Consider the following 16,825-nt stretch of genomic DNA (forward strand, 5'->3'; position numbering starts at 1 on the left):
CGTTTCACTTATACTTGTTCCTTCTACTGCACTTTAGTTCCTGCTACTGCATTGTACCTCCCTGGGGGATAGGAGACAACTACAATGCTCCTTCCCTCCATCACGGAGTAGCAAGAAGACAATTCCCTTGTTGAGAAGCTGAAGGCTTCTCCTGGGCTGCTGTCACGCACCCAAAGGTGCACAGTAATTCTATTAGTGATAGCCAGTCTGAGTCAGGAGAGCTGTCAAAAATGTTTTTACAGTTCCACTCACGGTTCTTGGGCACCCAAAAGTGCGAACTACTGCCATTACAATTAGGTGACAATTAGCACGGCGTTGAAGTGTGCGTGCGTGCGTTAATTTGCATAACGAACGGAGGCGTCCTACACCGTCTCTCTAAAATGAAATCCAGATGGATAGACACATCCTTCCTTCCTTGCGCGCCAGGAAGCTGAGCCTCCTGCAGCAACTCCTCTGCCCAATGGGGGGCGGCAGCATCCTAGTAACTCGCTGCCTGAAGATGTGTCGGTGGGTGGAGAGAGATTCGCGTTCAAAGTCTTTTTGACGCTACCCGCTCTCCGTAGCTCCTTAGCCCGCTTGAGTTTCAATGCGCGTTGTTGTTTGACGAAGGGAGTCCTATACACCGCCTGCTGCTCTCCTGATCATGGCTTCTCCTAGTTCCTTCACCTACTATTGCCCTCCATCTTCCTCCCCTGTCTGGTCAGAGCCGCTGTACAGTCTGAGGCCCGAGCACGCGCGGGAGCGGTTGCAGGACGACTCGGTGGAAACAGTCACGTCCATAGAACAGGTGAGGTGGCCAGACTGTGCGAGGCGCCCACGCGGGGACTTCTGGGAGCGGGAGTCCCGTCCGCGGGGCAGTAGGCGTGCGGAACTCACCGGGGAACTACTACTCCCACAGTGCACCGCGGTACCTTCTCTCTGGGACGCTCTGGGCTTCCAGGCTTGGTTCTGTTGAGGAATGGAGCGTTTGTGGGGCCAGGTTGGGGAGGGGTCGTTATCAGGGTTGGTTTGGAGGGGAGGATAGTACCTGGGTCCTCTCTGGCTAAGGAAGCGGGGAGAATCGTGTTCTGTGCCTGGAGGACTAAAGCAGCTCGGGCGGGTCAGACAGCCCGTTTCATTCGGCCGGGGCATCGGGAGGTTTTCAGTGTATAGTGTACTTTCCTCATCTGCTCGCAGTTTTGGGACATAGAGGGGCTGAGAAGTGGCCAGACTGTGGTCATGCCATTCCAGGGTCTGTTTAATTTCTGACCTACACTGCTAGGTGTAGGGCCTGCCTTGTGGATGGGCATTTTTTTTTTTTTTAGATTTTTTTTATTTATTTATTTGACAGGCAGAGATCATAAGTAGGCAGAGAGGCAGGCAGAGAGAGAGGGGGAAGCAGGTTCCCTGCTGAGCAGAGAGCCCGATGCGGGGCTCGATCCCAGGACCCCGGGATCATGACCTGAGCTGAAGGCAGAGGCTTTAACCCACTGAGCCACCCAGGCGCCCCCTGGATGGGCATTTTAATAGTCATTCAATCGAGCACCAGCAGAGTATTGGACACAATGTTAAACGCTGGAAATAAAAAGAAATAAAAGTTTCTGACCAAGAGCATGGCACAGCCTGGTTGAGAAAAACAGTACCGTCTGGAAAGCGCTACAATAAAATCATACATTTTTAGACGACTTACCGTTCATTCACTGAGGCCTCCAACCTGTCACTTTGAAAAGTGCTTGAGGAATGAGTAGTGAACTCTTGTTTTTATTTTCATTTTCCATTTGGAATTGTTCCCAAGTTATTGTGGAAATGTTTGCCCATCTGTCACTAGAAGTGGTTGAGATGATTCTTTTTAGTACTAACAAATAAGCATCAGGCTTTAGTACTAACAAATAAAATAAGATCTCTTAGTAAGATCAGTTCCCAGGCTTAACCTGGGAGGAACTTGCTTTGACTTTCATACCTGAACTTGGAAGCCTGCATTTAGGCAAAGTTAGTAATGGTAGTTATTATATTTTATATTTGTGACTATGAATATAATTATAAATTCATAACAAAAAACAAGGACTTGAGTACACAGTCATGCACGTAGTAGCCAAAAGAATATTATAACTGGAGATTTATGCTACATGGGGTTTAACCCTTACCTTTTGAATCTAGCTCCCCAGCTTAGCCTACCAGTGTGTCTTTCCACAGAAGTTTTTTGTAAAAGATTGCGAAGAAGTCTCCCATCAATGAAAAACCTACAGGATCTTTGCTGTATTCCTAAGTGACAGACTGTAGAGTTCATTCAGGTCAAGCCTTTTCCTTTTCATGTGGTATAAGACTTGGGTCACTTTTTATGTAATTAACTGACCCAGCAGATAAGGATATGAACAGAATACTGGTGGAGAAAAGGGAGTCAGAAGCTGGTCTGTTAATTTAGAGAATAGGACGGAGACTTCCATGGTTCAAGGAGCAAGTCAAAAACAGGAACATTATCAGAAGTTTTACTGATCTGCTCTTTTTCCTCTACTACTTTATTTTTTTAGCCGAGTGTCCCTGCTTAGTTCCTGCCAGGAAATACTGGCACTTTTATTTTAAATGTCAAGGCATAATAAGTGATGCAAAAATGGATGGAACACGATTCTGGGCTGCCAGAGGGTTCGCCAAGGCCAAGGCTGGGTGCTGTTATAGGGTGTGTTTCAAATCTAGGCCTAACTATGTGATAGATAGTAGAGCATCTTGTTTGTCCTTTCCATGTCATTCTTCTAGTTCACATTTTAAAAGTCAGGGATAAACCATTCCAGAGAGTAGGAAGATGATGTAGTATCTCATACAAATGGTTACCTCAGTGGCAACACTACTAATAATCATAGTAGTATCCATTTATTGAGCCCCCGTTCTGTGCTAAATGCTCTCCATACATTGTGTCACTCGATCCTTTTCCATTTCACAGATGAGAAAACAGGCTTAGGTACTAGATGGGTAAGTTAATGATGATATATACTCGTAAGAAGTACCAACCTTGTCTGGAGGAGTTGTCTGCAGAAGACACTGGTTATTCTTTTTGTTCTGTCCGTTTGTTCATAGGGATTTACTGGCAGGGTTTAATTTTGTGCCATTGCCAATAAGAACAAATGCTTATCTCCTGTTCGCTGTCTGATTATCAGGAGACTGTATTTATTTGTTAAGCAACAATTTGATAATAGGAATGAAACATATAAACAGTGTAAGGAGCCCTTAGCTAGGGATTCTTCTATTCTATTCATTCACGTTTTTATTTGTTTAACACATACTTGAGTGGTTTCTGTATGCCAGGCTCTGTTCAAGACACTGGACATAAGGCAGTAAACAAAAAAGGCCAAGTTGGTGCCTTTATGAAACTTTTCTTCTAGGCCAGGGAGGCAGTCAACAAAAAAGGGAAAAAAAACTATGTATCTTATCTATCTATCTATCTAAATCTCCATCTGTCTGTCTGTCTGATTTTAATAAGAAGTGCTGTGGAAAAAAAGAAACAGGATAAGAGAGATGAAGTATGCCAGGAATGGAGTGGGGGAGGAGCAGGAAAGGTTTTTATATCAGGTGGTAAGGGAGAACATCTGATGATGTGCCTGCCACTTGAGCTGAGACCTGAAGTAAGTGAGGGAACAAGCCGTGCGTGTGTCTGGGGGAGAAGCATTTCGGGCAGAGAAAGCAGCAAGTGTAAAGGCCCTGAGGCCTCCCTAGTGCCTGATGAATGAGTGGAGTGAGTGGTCACTGTGAGGAGAGAGGTTAGTAAATGGGAGAATAGGACATGAGGTCGGATCACGTAGGGCCTTATCAACCATTGTAAGTATACTTTCAGTTATCCTGACTGAGGTGGGGAGCCATTTGGCTGGATAGCTTTTTGTCAACTCCCTAGATCTACTCTATCCTTTTCCACCCTGCTCTGCAGTTGTGCCCCAAGAGGTGGACCTGCACGGACAGGCTCCCTTGCCCCACGGCTTCTGGGTGTATTTGGCCATGGGGCGTACTGATAAGGAGTGAGGGAGATGGAGGCTGAGGTCAGCGCATTAACTCCTTTCCTGACAGATTGTGTGGTCTGGAGGGGATCTCTAGACTTAAGGTCACAACTCTTTGCAGGCACCTTTCATTGGAGCTCTCGGGCACCCTCTCCGCTCCTTCTCTTCACACTTTTTCAGGCCTAGGTGGAGATTGGGTACCCCCTGTGTTGCCTGCCCTAGAGCAGGTGTGGTTTCCCTACACCTGCCCACACCTTTGTAACTAGTTCTTTTTTTAAAATTAATTAAGTAATTAATTTTTTAAAAATTTATTTATTTATTTTAATAAACATATAATGTATTTTTATCCCCAGGGGTACAGGTGTGTGAATCACCAGGTTTGCACACTTCACAGCACTTACCATAGCACATACCCTCCCCAACATCCATAACCCCACCACCCTCTCCCTACCCACCTTGCCCCAGCAACCCTCAGTTTGTTTTGTGAGATTAGGAGTCTCTTATGGTTTGTGTAACTAGTTCTTTGATAAACTCTCCTCAAATCACCCACTTTGGATGTGCTATCTCTTTCCTGCCAGGAGTCAGACTGATCCACAATTTAAGAGTTTCGACGCAATCTGACTAGCGTTTTCACAGGCCCATGTCGGTCACTGTTAGGATTGTGAGGAGGTGAGGAGGGGTGCAGGGGGACCCACTAGGAGGCTGTTGCAGTACTCCAGGTGATGGATGATGGCAGCTTAGCTCAGGCTGTGGTGGTGGAGATACTGAGCAGTGGTCAGGTTCTAGGTATTTGTAAAGATTTCTGCCTGGACAAGCTGTTTCCCGAATGGCTTGGTGCTTGGAGAACCTTTTACAACTCTAGAAAACAAGATGTGGTTGTTTTCCTTTTTTGTGCTATCTGCATTCCCCCTTTTGCAAATGCTCTGTGATTCAGGCTGGTGAGTTAATACCGGCACAGTCTCAGAGGTAGCAGGTTTGCCAAAAACTGTTGCTTACAGAAGGTACGAGTCCTGTTTTTCTTTTAGTTTGTCCTTAGAAACATGGGCAAAAGTATCCTCTACTTGAAGTAGCATGAGGTCATTAGACAGCATTCAGTTAAATGACAGTCAACTGTGAGGAGTATCTGAAGAATGACCAGTCTTAGTTCCCGCCCTCAAAATTCTTTTCTCTTAGAGAGAAAAAAGAATATGCCGGAGGCAACCACAGAATGATTTACAAAAGCGTGTAAGTAAGTGCTACATTATGACTGCATTGTGCAAGGGTTTGGGGGAGCGGAAGCCATATGTTGTGGGCTGAGGTGGTCAGGACAAATTCATGGAGAATGTTGGCTTGTAAAGGATGGAATTGGTGGGTAGCCATTCCAGTCAGAGGAGCTGTTAGGGATGAAGACTCCACCATACCAGGCATGGAGGGGGCTGGTTGGCTGTGGTAGGAAATTAGGTCAGCTGGGTGGGTGAAGCCAGTGGGGTTGGGGGTGGGTGGTGGAGAGGGATGGAGACAGGCTGGGGAGCTGGCTTCAAGCGTTGAGCGTTGTGCCACTGCAGCTCCTGACGGACGGAACGTCAGGGGTCCAGGAATGAATCCTGGACACCTTCTGTTGACTTATTTCAAGTTATAATCTCTGAAAGATTATTAAATGGAGGTGAAACAAGTCACTAAATATGATCAAACTTACTAGTTTTTTGCTCTTCTGATGGAAGGGACCAGAGTTCTGCTTGGTCACACAGTCAACAGGCTAGCTATGGTGAATTGGTTTTGCTTTATTGAATTTCAGCATGTATCATGTTGCTCAACTCTAAGATAATTCCAGATATCAAATTTCCCCCAGTTTTCCTATTAAAAAGTCCAAAAAAAAAGTTTTTTGGTCAAATTGAAAATACACATACTTTTAAATGTGTAAACAAATCAAATGCCTACCTACAAAATTTAGATTTTAAATCTAGGGACATGTACCTTTCTAGAATCACACACTTTGTAAAATCACACTAATTTAGAAATATTGTTTTTCCTCTTTACTTATAAAAAAATTTTCTCCAAAATGTTCACATACATCTTTGACCTTAGTATTTTTATCTTGCTGGAGCCACATTTTGGGTCAACCAATGTATTTCTCAAGACCACATTTTTGGTTTTTTGAGATAAATCCCTTTTGAATATGCATATTAATATAATATTAATATTATATTATATTAATATATATTATATTATATCATAATATATTATATTATAATAATATATTATAATAATATATTATATATTAATATATTATATATTTATTATTATATTATATTGATATATTTTATTATATCATTATATTATAATATATTATAATATATAATATTATATATTTTATAATATATAATATTATATATAATATATAATATATATAATATATATTATATATAATATTAATATAATATTAAGCATATTAAGCATATTCTATCCCAAGTTACAGGTACCTACTTATGTAACATTAGGACCCTTTTATAACGTGTCCAGTTGGTGTGTATCTGTGATCACCACAACTTTAACGTGTCCAGTTGGTGTGTATCTGTGATCACCACAACTTAACTACTGTTTATTTACTTTTTAAAATGATCTTTAAAAGGATTTACACTGGCAATTTAACATGTAGAAGTATGAGTTCCTATCCTCAGGAATAATTGCTAAATCTGTGCTTAATTTGTCATCTTTCCTGATACCATCAGCTTACCTCTATCAGCAACCAAAACAAACTGACTGAGATTGTTTTAGACTGATTATGTCAACCCCAACTGGTATTTTGTATTTAAAATAAAGGATTGAAAGAACCCCCTATAGGCAGATGTACATTGTAAGGATTGCTTAAAAAGTGATTTGTTTTTCCTGAGGATTTTTTTTTAAAATCCTTGCCTTATATTTAATCTACTAATGATTCTTTTCCTGGATCTTTAGCATTAACATGAGTGTCAGGCAGCAAATCCACTTTCCGGAAGGGTCCTCCTTTGGGAGAGAGGGGGAGATGTTGGAAGAAGCGACATGATAGTTCATGATATAAAAGTTGGTGTGCCATTAGATCGGCCTTATTTATTTATTTGCTTTTAAAGATTTACTTACTTGATAGAGAGAGACAGCGTGAGAGGGAACACAAGCAGGGGGAGTGTGAGAGAGAGAGAAGCAGGCTTCCCGCTGAGCAGGGAGCCTGATGCGGGGATCCATCCCAGGACCCTGGGATCATGACCTGAGCTGAAGGCAGATACTTAACAACTGAGCCACCCAGATGCCCCTAGATTGGCTTTATTTTATTTAATTGATTTATTTATTTTTAAAAGATTTTATTTATTTATTTGACACACACGCGCGCGCGCGCGCGCGCACACACACACACACACACACACACAGATAGTGAGAGAGGGAACAGAAGTAGGGGAACCAGGAGAGGGAGAAGCAGGCTTCCTGCTGAGCAGGGAGCCCATTGTGGGGCTCAATTGCAGGACTCTGGGATCATGACTTGAGCCAAAGGCAGATGCTTAACGACTGAGCCATGCAGGCGCCCCTAGACTGGCTTTAGATAGAAGCTGTGGAAGAAAAAGTACCAAATGCATGAGTTGCTTTTTCATTTACCAGAATGGAAATTATTCTGTGCTTCTGACTGGCCTTATTCTGTTTGGCATTAGTTTGGGGCTCCTGACAGTTATCAAGCTAAGTTCTTCAGGACACAAAACAGACTTGTAGACATTTATAGCTTCTGGGGCCATAGTTCTTAGGTATAAAATAAGCAGATGTGACAGAAGGTGAACACTTAATTCTTTAGATTCTGAGGATCTCATTCTATTGTTATTCATTTATTATTTTTCTATTAGTTAAGCCTTTACCTCATGTGCACATTAACAGAAACCAAACCAACTGAGGAGATGGAAATGTGGACACCAGCAGGAACCAAAGAACTAGGGACTGGGGAAAAGACTAAACCAGGTGACCTCAAAGAAGGGGGACCATGAACTGATTCCAAACAAATGGAGAATTGCAACTGCCACCACTAGTTCCCAGCATGAAATCTGAAGACAGAACCGAGGGCTGGGGTTTAGAAGTTTCTATGGATTGGCTAATACAAGGCCCTGTGTGCATCACCAGCAATTTCCAGTCTGGATTAAACTGGCACTCTCCGTTAATGGGAACTGTGGACTGGAACTGGGGAAGGGATTCCAGTGTGGAATTGCAGATTCAACCAAGGGCTAAGGACTGGGGGTGGACCGACCAGTAACCCTAGACTGGAAAGCCAGTCAGATGGGGAGCTCCAGTGAGAGCTCACTGGCAGCCTTCAGAAATGGCGAGAAAGACCGTGAACTCAGAAGGGTTTACAGGGCACCAGACCTGTTTCTTGCTGTCTCCAGATGCCACCACGAGTTTGCTTTGGATCCCAGTGCTGCCATCGAATCTGTTAAAAGACCAAAATTCAACTGAATAAATTGGCAGATGCAATTGGCTTTATTAACCAATTCATTAATCGGGCAGCATCCCATCTAGCAAGTAGAAAGGAACTCCAAAGGGCTACAGAAAGGGAAAGGTTTTTTAAAGGCACACAGAAGGGGCGCCTGGGAGGCTCAGTGGGTTAAAGCCTCTGCCTTCAGCTCAGGTCATGATCCCAGGGGATCTAGCCCCACATCTGGCTCTCTGCTCCGCAGGGAGCCTGCTTTGTCCTCTCTCTCTCTGCCTGCCTCTCTGCCTACTTGTGATCTCTGTCTGTCAAATAAATAAATAAAATCTTAAAAAAAAAAAAAGGCACACAGAAGAAAATATTTGTTTTGGGTGAGGTCCCCCTTCCCATGGTAACGTCCATAGAGAGGGCCCATGGGACAGGTTACCTTATTGACACTGACCAGAAAATTCTTGACTGGTTAAGATTACATTTGGGGGCGGGGGGGTTGTGCTCCTGGGTGGCTCAGTGGGTTAAGCCTCTGCCTTCGGCTAAGGTTATGATCTCAGGGTCCTGGGATCGAGTCCCGCATCCGGCTCTCTGCTCAGTGGGGAGCCTGCTTCCTCCTCTCTCTCTCTCTCTCTGCCTGCCTCTCTGCCTACTTGTGATCTCTCTCTGTCAAATAAATAAATAAATTCTAAAAAAAAAAAAAAAAAGATTACATTTCTGGGGGAGATTGAAAGTGCAATTAGGTTAGGTATTAAGCCCCAGTTCGGTGACCTAGCATAAGTGACTTTATTTGGGGCCTGCAGTTCTCCTTTTAACACGGTTGTTGATTTTTTTTAATCCCTTCTCCTCTTGATGGACAATTGAGCTATTTCTAGATTTTGGATATTAACGGCTATAAATGCTACACTCTCGCAGAAGTCTTTTTATGAGCATATGTTTTCATTTCTGTTGAGCGAAGACCTAAAAGCGGAATTGTTGGATCATAGGGTGGGTGTATGCTGAGTTTTATAAGAAACTGCTATCCTTTTTCCGAATGGTTGTAAATTTTATACCCTCACTTTTGTTATATAACAAGAGTTCTGGTTGCTCTACAGCCTCGCCAACATTTGGTGTTGTTGGTTTTTTCAACTTTAGTCACTCTGCCGGTGGTTGTGGGTGGTATTGTTAAGGAAAAAGCTATTTGTGACACTTGTAAAAGGAAGTGTCTATTCAAGACTTTATTACTACAGTGACTTTTGCTTAGGGGAGAGAGATTGGTCTCAACTCTGAATATGAAAAGGGAAAGTGGGGATTTATAGCCAAGGAGCAAGGTAGAGGGATTGCTGGATGGAAACTTACTAAAAGGAATGGTCAGGCGAAAGAAGGAATTCTGGCTAAGCCAGTTTCATGGGCTTCCTCCTAAAGGCAGACAGCGTGAGCAGACGTCACTGAGGGAAGATGGAGGATGAGGAACCCAGTCAGATACTGAGGATGATCAGCTATTAAGGTGGGGAGATTCTGGCCAAACCAGTTTGGTAGGATTCTTGCTAAAATTTGGCGATGCAGACATGGCCACAGAAGTATAAAAGTCACGGCTTAGTTGGGATATGGATGCACTGTATGTGTATCTGCAAATGTATTTGACTTTTCAGAAATCTTTCTTATGCCTAGATACAGTAGTCATGGTGAACTTTGGGTGTTAAGTTTTTTGTTTTGTTTTGACTCTTAATAATTCCCTCCAACATTTTATTATAAAAAATTTCAAATATACCGAAAAATTGACAGCACCTGTGTACCCTCTACCTAACCTTTGTCCTTCATATAAACTGTTAAAGGATAAATTTTAAAAGAGGATAAAATCAAGACTCATACAAATATAAAATGAACACATCAAAGATTTAACTCATGGAATTGATAGGATGTGATAACCAGTTCAGAAGAGAACTCAATGTGCCACACATTTCACAGGCACGTAAGGAATGCTGAGGTGAAATTACAAAGGCATAGCAAAACTGGTCAGTATACATTCCATGATCATTAATTGCGTTCTACCAGATACCATATGCATATCTATGGGTAGAAATATTTGCATAACTATCAGTTTTCTACAAATTAACTTCTACATCTATGGAGTGTGAAACAGCCTAGTTAAGGACAAAAGAGGAGATAAGCCAATGGATCATCTAGCCAGGACACGATTTTGTGTGTGTGTGTGTGTGTATGTATACACACATGTGTATATATGTATATGCCAGTATTTTTTCCTGAATCTGATAATAAGATAATAAAACATGCATTTCTAAAGAATATTCTTCTACATAAGGACAATAACATCACACCTAAGAAAATTAAAAAAAAAATCTATAATATCATCTAATATCCCATTTAAAAATTTTAAATTTCCCCTATTGTCCCAGGAATTTCTCTATCTCTTTGTGTGTGTGTGTTTTGAACTAGCCTCTTGTTACTTTTTTTTTCTCCCAGGCTATTTAAGAACTTTGAAGAGCTAATCCCTTGGGACTAAATCTTCTAGTGACTAATCCCGGTGACCTTTCTTATAACATTTCATATAGCAGTGTTTCTGAAACAGATCTGATGCTTTCGGCTGTCATCCTTCTCCCAAAAGAGTCATATCACTTTCATTAACATGGTCATGAGCTGTGTGCCCTGTGCCCAAGGGAAATGAACCTATGGACCCTTTGCTATATATACAAAAGAAAATTACCTGTTGTTATGGGGCTGTTAATCAGCCCTTGTATTGTACCCGGTTGGTGACTGCCTTGCCTATTGGTGTTCTCATGGGAGAGATTGACTAGCATATAATAGTCTTTTCCTTTGGGATGGAAAGGAAGCATGGAAATCCAAGATAAAATGAGAGCTCAGGGGAAGTGGGCATGGTTTAGAATCCCTATGCAGTATTGAAGCTGATTTTTTAAAAAAGAATTCTGATTTGAGAGCTATATAGTGTTCAGAGTTTTCATGACTGAGGTAACTTTGTTTTTTTCATGCTTAATATCAGTTATATTTAAAGTGAGAATTTGGGGGCACCTGGGTGGCTCGGTGGGTTAAGCCTCTACCTTCGGCTCAGGTCATGATCTCAGGGTCCTGGGATCGAGCCCTGCATCAGGCTCTCTGTTCATCGGGGAGCCTGCTTCCCCCTCTCTCTCTGCCTGCCTCTCTGCCTGCTTGTGATCTCTTTCTCTCTCTGTCAAATGGATGGATAAAATCTTTAAAAAAAAATAAAGTGAGAATTTTGATGAATTTTTTAAAAGGAATTTAGTTATAGATCTTGCCTATAGATATTAAGCAGTTGTTATGACTGCCTCCCTTAATTCTATCAAGGTTGAATTTCTAAATCTATTAATGTATTAGAGGTTCCCAAGACCACCTCTAGTTGATTCACTACAGGGATTCAGAGAAGTCAGCAAAGTTGTACTCATGGTTATGATTTATTACAGCAAGGGGCTACAAAGCAAAATCAGCCAGTGAAGGATTCATAGTGTAGTCTGGAGGAAACCAGACAAAAGCTTCCAGGGGTCCTCTCCCAGTGGAGTCACATAGGATGTACTTAATTTCTCGGACGTCAGATTGTGACTACACATGCAAAGTGTTGCCTACCAGAGAAGCTTCTCAGAGGCTTCTCAGAGGATCATGGTTTTTACTGGGGGTTGGTCACATATGCACCTTCTGCCTAGCATGTATTAAAATTACAGACTCCCAGAAAAAAGTAGCTGTTGAGCATAAATAAGGTTTATGCAGTTTCAGCACAGTGCATCAGTTCTTGGGATGGTGGGGACCCTCCCAAGTTCAGGTTTCTGTATACCAGCCAAGGGTCAACTGTTCAAGCTGGCCTTTCTAAGGATGGCAGCTCATACCTGTTATGGTAACTCCTTTGTATACAACTAACTTTCTTCCTTTCCTTCTGCTCCACAAATCGGAGCAAAGAGTGCTTGCATCTTCTTGGTAACAAATTTACTCAGATTTTATATAACACTTGGCAGGCCATATGGGGAGAAGGGAAGGCAAAAAAGGATGTTGCATGTTTTGGAGATGACTTTGATTTTCTCCTCGCCAGATGAGTTCTTTTTAATTTCTATATTAATCCATTACTATGTGTCAAAAAAAAATTTCAGGCTTATTGCTAAGTATTATTTTTAAAGTTGTACTCTAGAAACCATCCTGTGTGCTCTAAGGTGATCTTTTTCTAAAATATACCAGTTCCTAAAGACAACACTTAGAATGGGAGTAAAATTTTTTTTAAAGGGTTCACTCATCCATTTTGAAAGAGAGAGTGGGGGGGGGCAGAAGGAAAGAATCTCAAGTAGATTCTTTGCTGAGTGGGGAGGGGGCCCGATCCCATGACCCTGAAACATGGGCCTGATCCCATGATGACCCTGAGATCACGACCCGAGCCAAAACCAAGAGTTGGTCGCTCAACCAACTGAGCCACCCAGGTGCCCCATAGAATGGGAGTAAATTTTTGTAAATCATGTATTTGATAAGGGACTTGTATCTAGAATATATAAGAAGTTATTACAATTCAATAATAAAAAGGCAGCCCAATTTTAAAAAAGACGTATTTGAATAGATACTTCTCTAAAGAAGATATACAAGTCGCCAATAAGCCTGTAGAAAGATGCTCAACATCATTAGCCATGACGGAATTGCAGTCAAAACGACAATGAAATATTGCTTCACACCCACTAGGATGGATATAATCAAAACCACAGGGAGTAACATGTGTTGGTGAGGTTAGAAATTAGAATGCTCATATGTTGCTGGTGAGAATATAAAATGCCATGACTGCTTTGGAAAACAGTCTGATAGTCCCTTAAAGAGTCAACCTAGAGTGACCATATGGTCCAGCAATTCCACTCCCAGGTACATACTTATACCTAAGTAGAAATGAAAACACATACCCGTTTGAAAACTTACATAGCCACTTGAAAAAAAAAAACACAAGAATGTTCCTAGCGACTTTATTCATTATAACCCCCAAATGAGAACAACCCAAATGCCCATCAACGGATGAATAATAGATTAAAAAAAATGCGATATATCCATAAAATGGAATATTACTTGGCAATAAAAAGAAATGAAGTAATGGTTCATGCCCCAACATGGATGAAGCTTGAAAACATGCTGAGTGAAAGAAGATAGTCACGAAGGACCGTATGTTGTGTGATTACATTTATATGAAATACCCAGAATAGGCCAATCATAAAGATAGAAAGTTGATGAATAGTTGATAGGGGTTGGGGACGATGAAGGGTTGGGGGCGACTTCTAAGGGGTGCAGGATTTCTTTTGGGGGTAGTGGAAATATCCTAAAATTGATTGTGGTAATGGAGGGACAACTCTGTGAATGTACTAAAAGCCATCGAATCATACACTTTAAATGGATGAGTTGAACGGTGCGTGAATGATATCTCAATGAAGCTATTAGAAACATATACCAGTTCTTAAGAGAAGATAAAGGGAATTGTTATTTGGCCATTTTTATGAACAACTGGCCTATAATACTCAGGTATTTATTAGAATTCATAACTTAGATTTTCAGACCGTTGAGTCTGTTACTAACTGCTTTGGAGTATCACTTGTTCATTCTGCAGAAGAGTGATTAGTAGCTCCGGAGAGAAATAACACAGTGTTGGGAATGTTTTAAGCACTTTCTGCCTTCTGTCTGTCAGGTATCCTAGTTTAGCAGTAAAACTCTGTTTTCCTCAGCTAGTTCTTGGCTTCTTTTGTTGTCCGAGGGGGAGCTGAAGGTGGGTCTGCTCATGAAGGAGTTCTTGGCTGGACCCTTTTCTCTGTAAGGATCTCAGTGTCAGAATGCTAAGGCGATAATGGGCTCATCCATCAGCCTTGGAATGTTATTATCATTATTTTTAAAGATTTTATTTATTTATTTGACAGACAGAGATCACAAGTAGGCAGAGAGGCAGGCGGGGAGGGGAGGGAGGGAAGCAGGCTCCCCGCTGAGCAGAGTCCGATGTGGGGCTCGATCCCAGGACCCTGAGATCATGACCTGAGCTGAAAGCAGAGGCTTTAACCCACTGAGCCACCCAGGCGCCCGGGCCTTGGAATATTATTAAGTCGTGTGGATTTGAGTCAGCTTGTATTTGGGCAAACAAAGTGAGTTTTCCTCCCAGTTGGTTTTGTTTCATTCAGAATTCATCAATTCACTTAGCTCTAACAGAATATTGTAGGCAAATCTTTCTTGCATGATCTTACTGACGTATGTTTCTTGTATATTTTTCTATCCCTTTCAGCTTACAGCTAAGGAAGACGTAACTGAGAAATGCAGTCTGTCTTCCTTTTAGGCTGGAGCTTTATGTTAGTCTTGTGTGAGAGTCTAGAAAGGAAAAGAATTATAAAGAATTGGGACAACTTCCTTATACCTCATGAGTCAGATTCTTACAGTGACTTCAGTCTGTTTTTTGAAATACTATGAATTCTTAGCCAGATTATCCCTCAAACTCATGTTCAGAGGCAAATACCAAAGTATATCCTGAAACCAAGTATAAATGAATTTTAGATTGGCTGCCATTTTAGATGACTCACATCATTGCTCCCCTCATCATCACAAATAATTCTTGCACATACGTCAAGGCCCTAGACGCTGTAACTCAGTGGACCATTCAGAAACAAAGAATACATTTTGAAATTCCCAGAGAGGACATTATTATGTATCTTGAAATCTCAATGAGGACATGCCTCACTACCAAGAACAGGGATGCCAGTGAAGGAGAAACCCTGTCTCCTGTTAACCAGCCCACTTCTGCACTGCCGTATCCTTTCCTTACAGAAGCTGAACTGTGTGACCATGTCGTGGTAGGTCTTCATAGGACACAGGTGATCTGGATTTTTTTGTGACCTGGCTTTCTGAGATCCTGCACCTTATGGGACTGTTGAGTGCTGTGTGTGACATAGGACCAATGACCAGATGCGCTGTTTCATTGGTGTTTCCATGATTGATGTTCTTGTAAATCCCATAGGGAATTTAAATACAGATTGAATTTTAATGTTCAATCTGTATTTATTTATTTATTTATTTATTTGTAAAGATTTTATTTATTTATTTCACAGTCAGAGATCACAAGTAGGCAGAGGCAGGCAGAGAGAGAGGGGGAAGCAGGCTCCCTGCTGAGCAGAGAGCCCGATGCGGGGCTCAATCCCAGGACCCTGGGATCATGACCCGAGCCGAAGGCAGAGGCTTTAACCCACTGAGCCACCCAGGCACCCCTCAATCTGTATTTAAATGGTTCAGTCTGACATTAAAAGGTATGACCCTTAGCAGAAATTAATTTTGTATTTGCGAATGGCCAGTTAAGTAAACACCTAAACAACTTCATAGAGCAGGCAAGAATAAATCTCTCAAGCAAAATGCTTTGTCTGCTCCCTAAGTAGCTGGTGCCAATGAGCCAAACTCCAGGACCGCCATTAGTTTGGATACATGGATAGCTGACTGGAGAAGTCGAGGGTAATGCCAGCATGGTACAGGACATTCTCTCTGCTTCGTCTGTCCTGAGCCCGCCATCCTACAGAGCCCTTGAATAGGCTTACAGTCCTATGAAAACCACACCAAGCAATTGTAGCCAATGGACATTTGTGGCAACTGGAAGAAAAAGTTGACAGAGGACTCATCTGTATTTGTTTCTCTCTCCCATCTCCTGCATTCTTACCAGGCAAAAGTAGAAGAAAAGATCCAGGACGTCTTCAGTTCTTACAAGTTCAACCACCTTGTACCAAGGTAAGCTGTGGTTAGGAGTGTGGGGGGATCGGGGAGACACCCCCTCCTGCTCGAGCCTTTCTTCTTTCCTCCTTGAGCCTGTTCAACCTCAAGGGATAAGTCTGTTGGGAGAAGGGTTTCTTAACCTTGACCTTGTGGCCACCTGGTAAGCTAATGACCCCAACTCCTTCCTCTGTTACAAAGCTGTTTAGAGGAGATGCTCTCCTTGATCTGAACCATCAGGTGTTATATGGGGAGACCCCTTAAGGCCTGGACTCTGAGGTCTGATGATGGGGAGGCGAAATTCATGTTTCTGTTGCTTAGTCGCAACCTGGTGCTCTGGTGGTTCGGATCAGAACTCTTGAGGTTTTATTTTTCGTTGGCACTTTGAGTCCAGGGGATGGCAAAGGTTGGATTCTCCTGATGTGTGTTGTGCTTTGACTGGGAAGAGGTGATGAGTCTGAGCTTCTCCCAGTCCGGCCCTTATTGGTAACTGTGGCGCCACTCCCAAGGATGCCGTCTCCAGGGAGAACACACAGTGCCTTTTGTTTCCCTCGGCACTTAGCAAGTTGAAGGTTTCTAAGCAATTTGATGTCAGAAATTCCATAAAGGGGATTATAAGCTTAACTTAAACTTATTGTTTAAGTTGAACCTTTGTTTTCCCTTGTTTGTAGTTTATAATGTATCATGCTAGATTTCATGAGGATATTTCATCCCTCTATTAGCATATCTCTCCCAGTCCCAGGTTGTT

The 16,825-nt window shown here is 42.1% G+C and overlaps 1 protein-coding gene across 1 annotated transcript in view; it reads left to right on the forward strand.

The window, feature by feature from the left end:
• Positions 1–569: 569 nt before the first annotated feature.
• FNTB (farnesyltransferase, CAAX box, subunit beta) overlaps positions 570–16,825 on the forward strand; it is a 64,212-nt gene continuing 47,956 nt past the window's right edge. Inside the window, exons 1-2 of the mRNA XM_080807741.1 lie at positions 570–787; positions 16,031–16,095. Coding sequence (XP_080663867.1) covers positions 644–787; positions 16,031–16,095 — 209 coding nt within the window. The 5' untranslated portion in view covers positions 570–643. The remainder of the gene's footprint in view (positions 788–16,030; positions 16,096–16,825) is intronic.

Source organism: Martes martes (assembly GCF_963455335.1).
Source record: "Martes martes genome assembly, chromosome: 7".
In the NCBI taxonomy this organism is placed as follows: Eukaryota; Metazoa; Chordata; class Mammalia; order Carnivora; family Mustelidae; genus Martes; species Martes martes.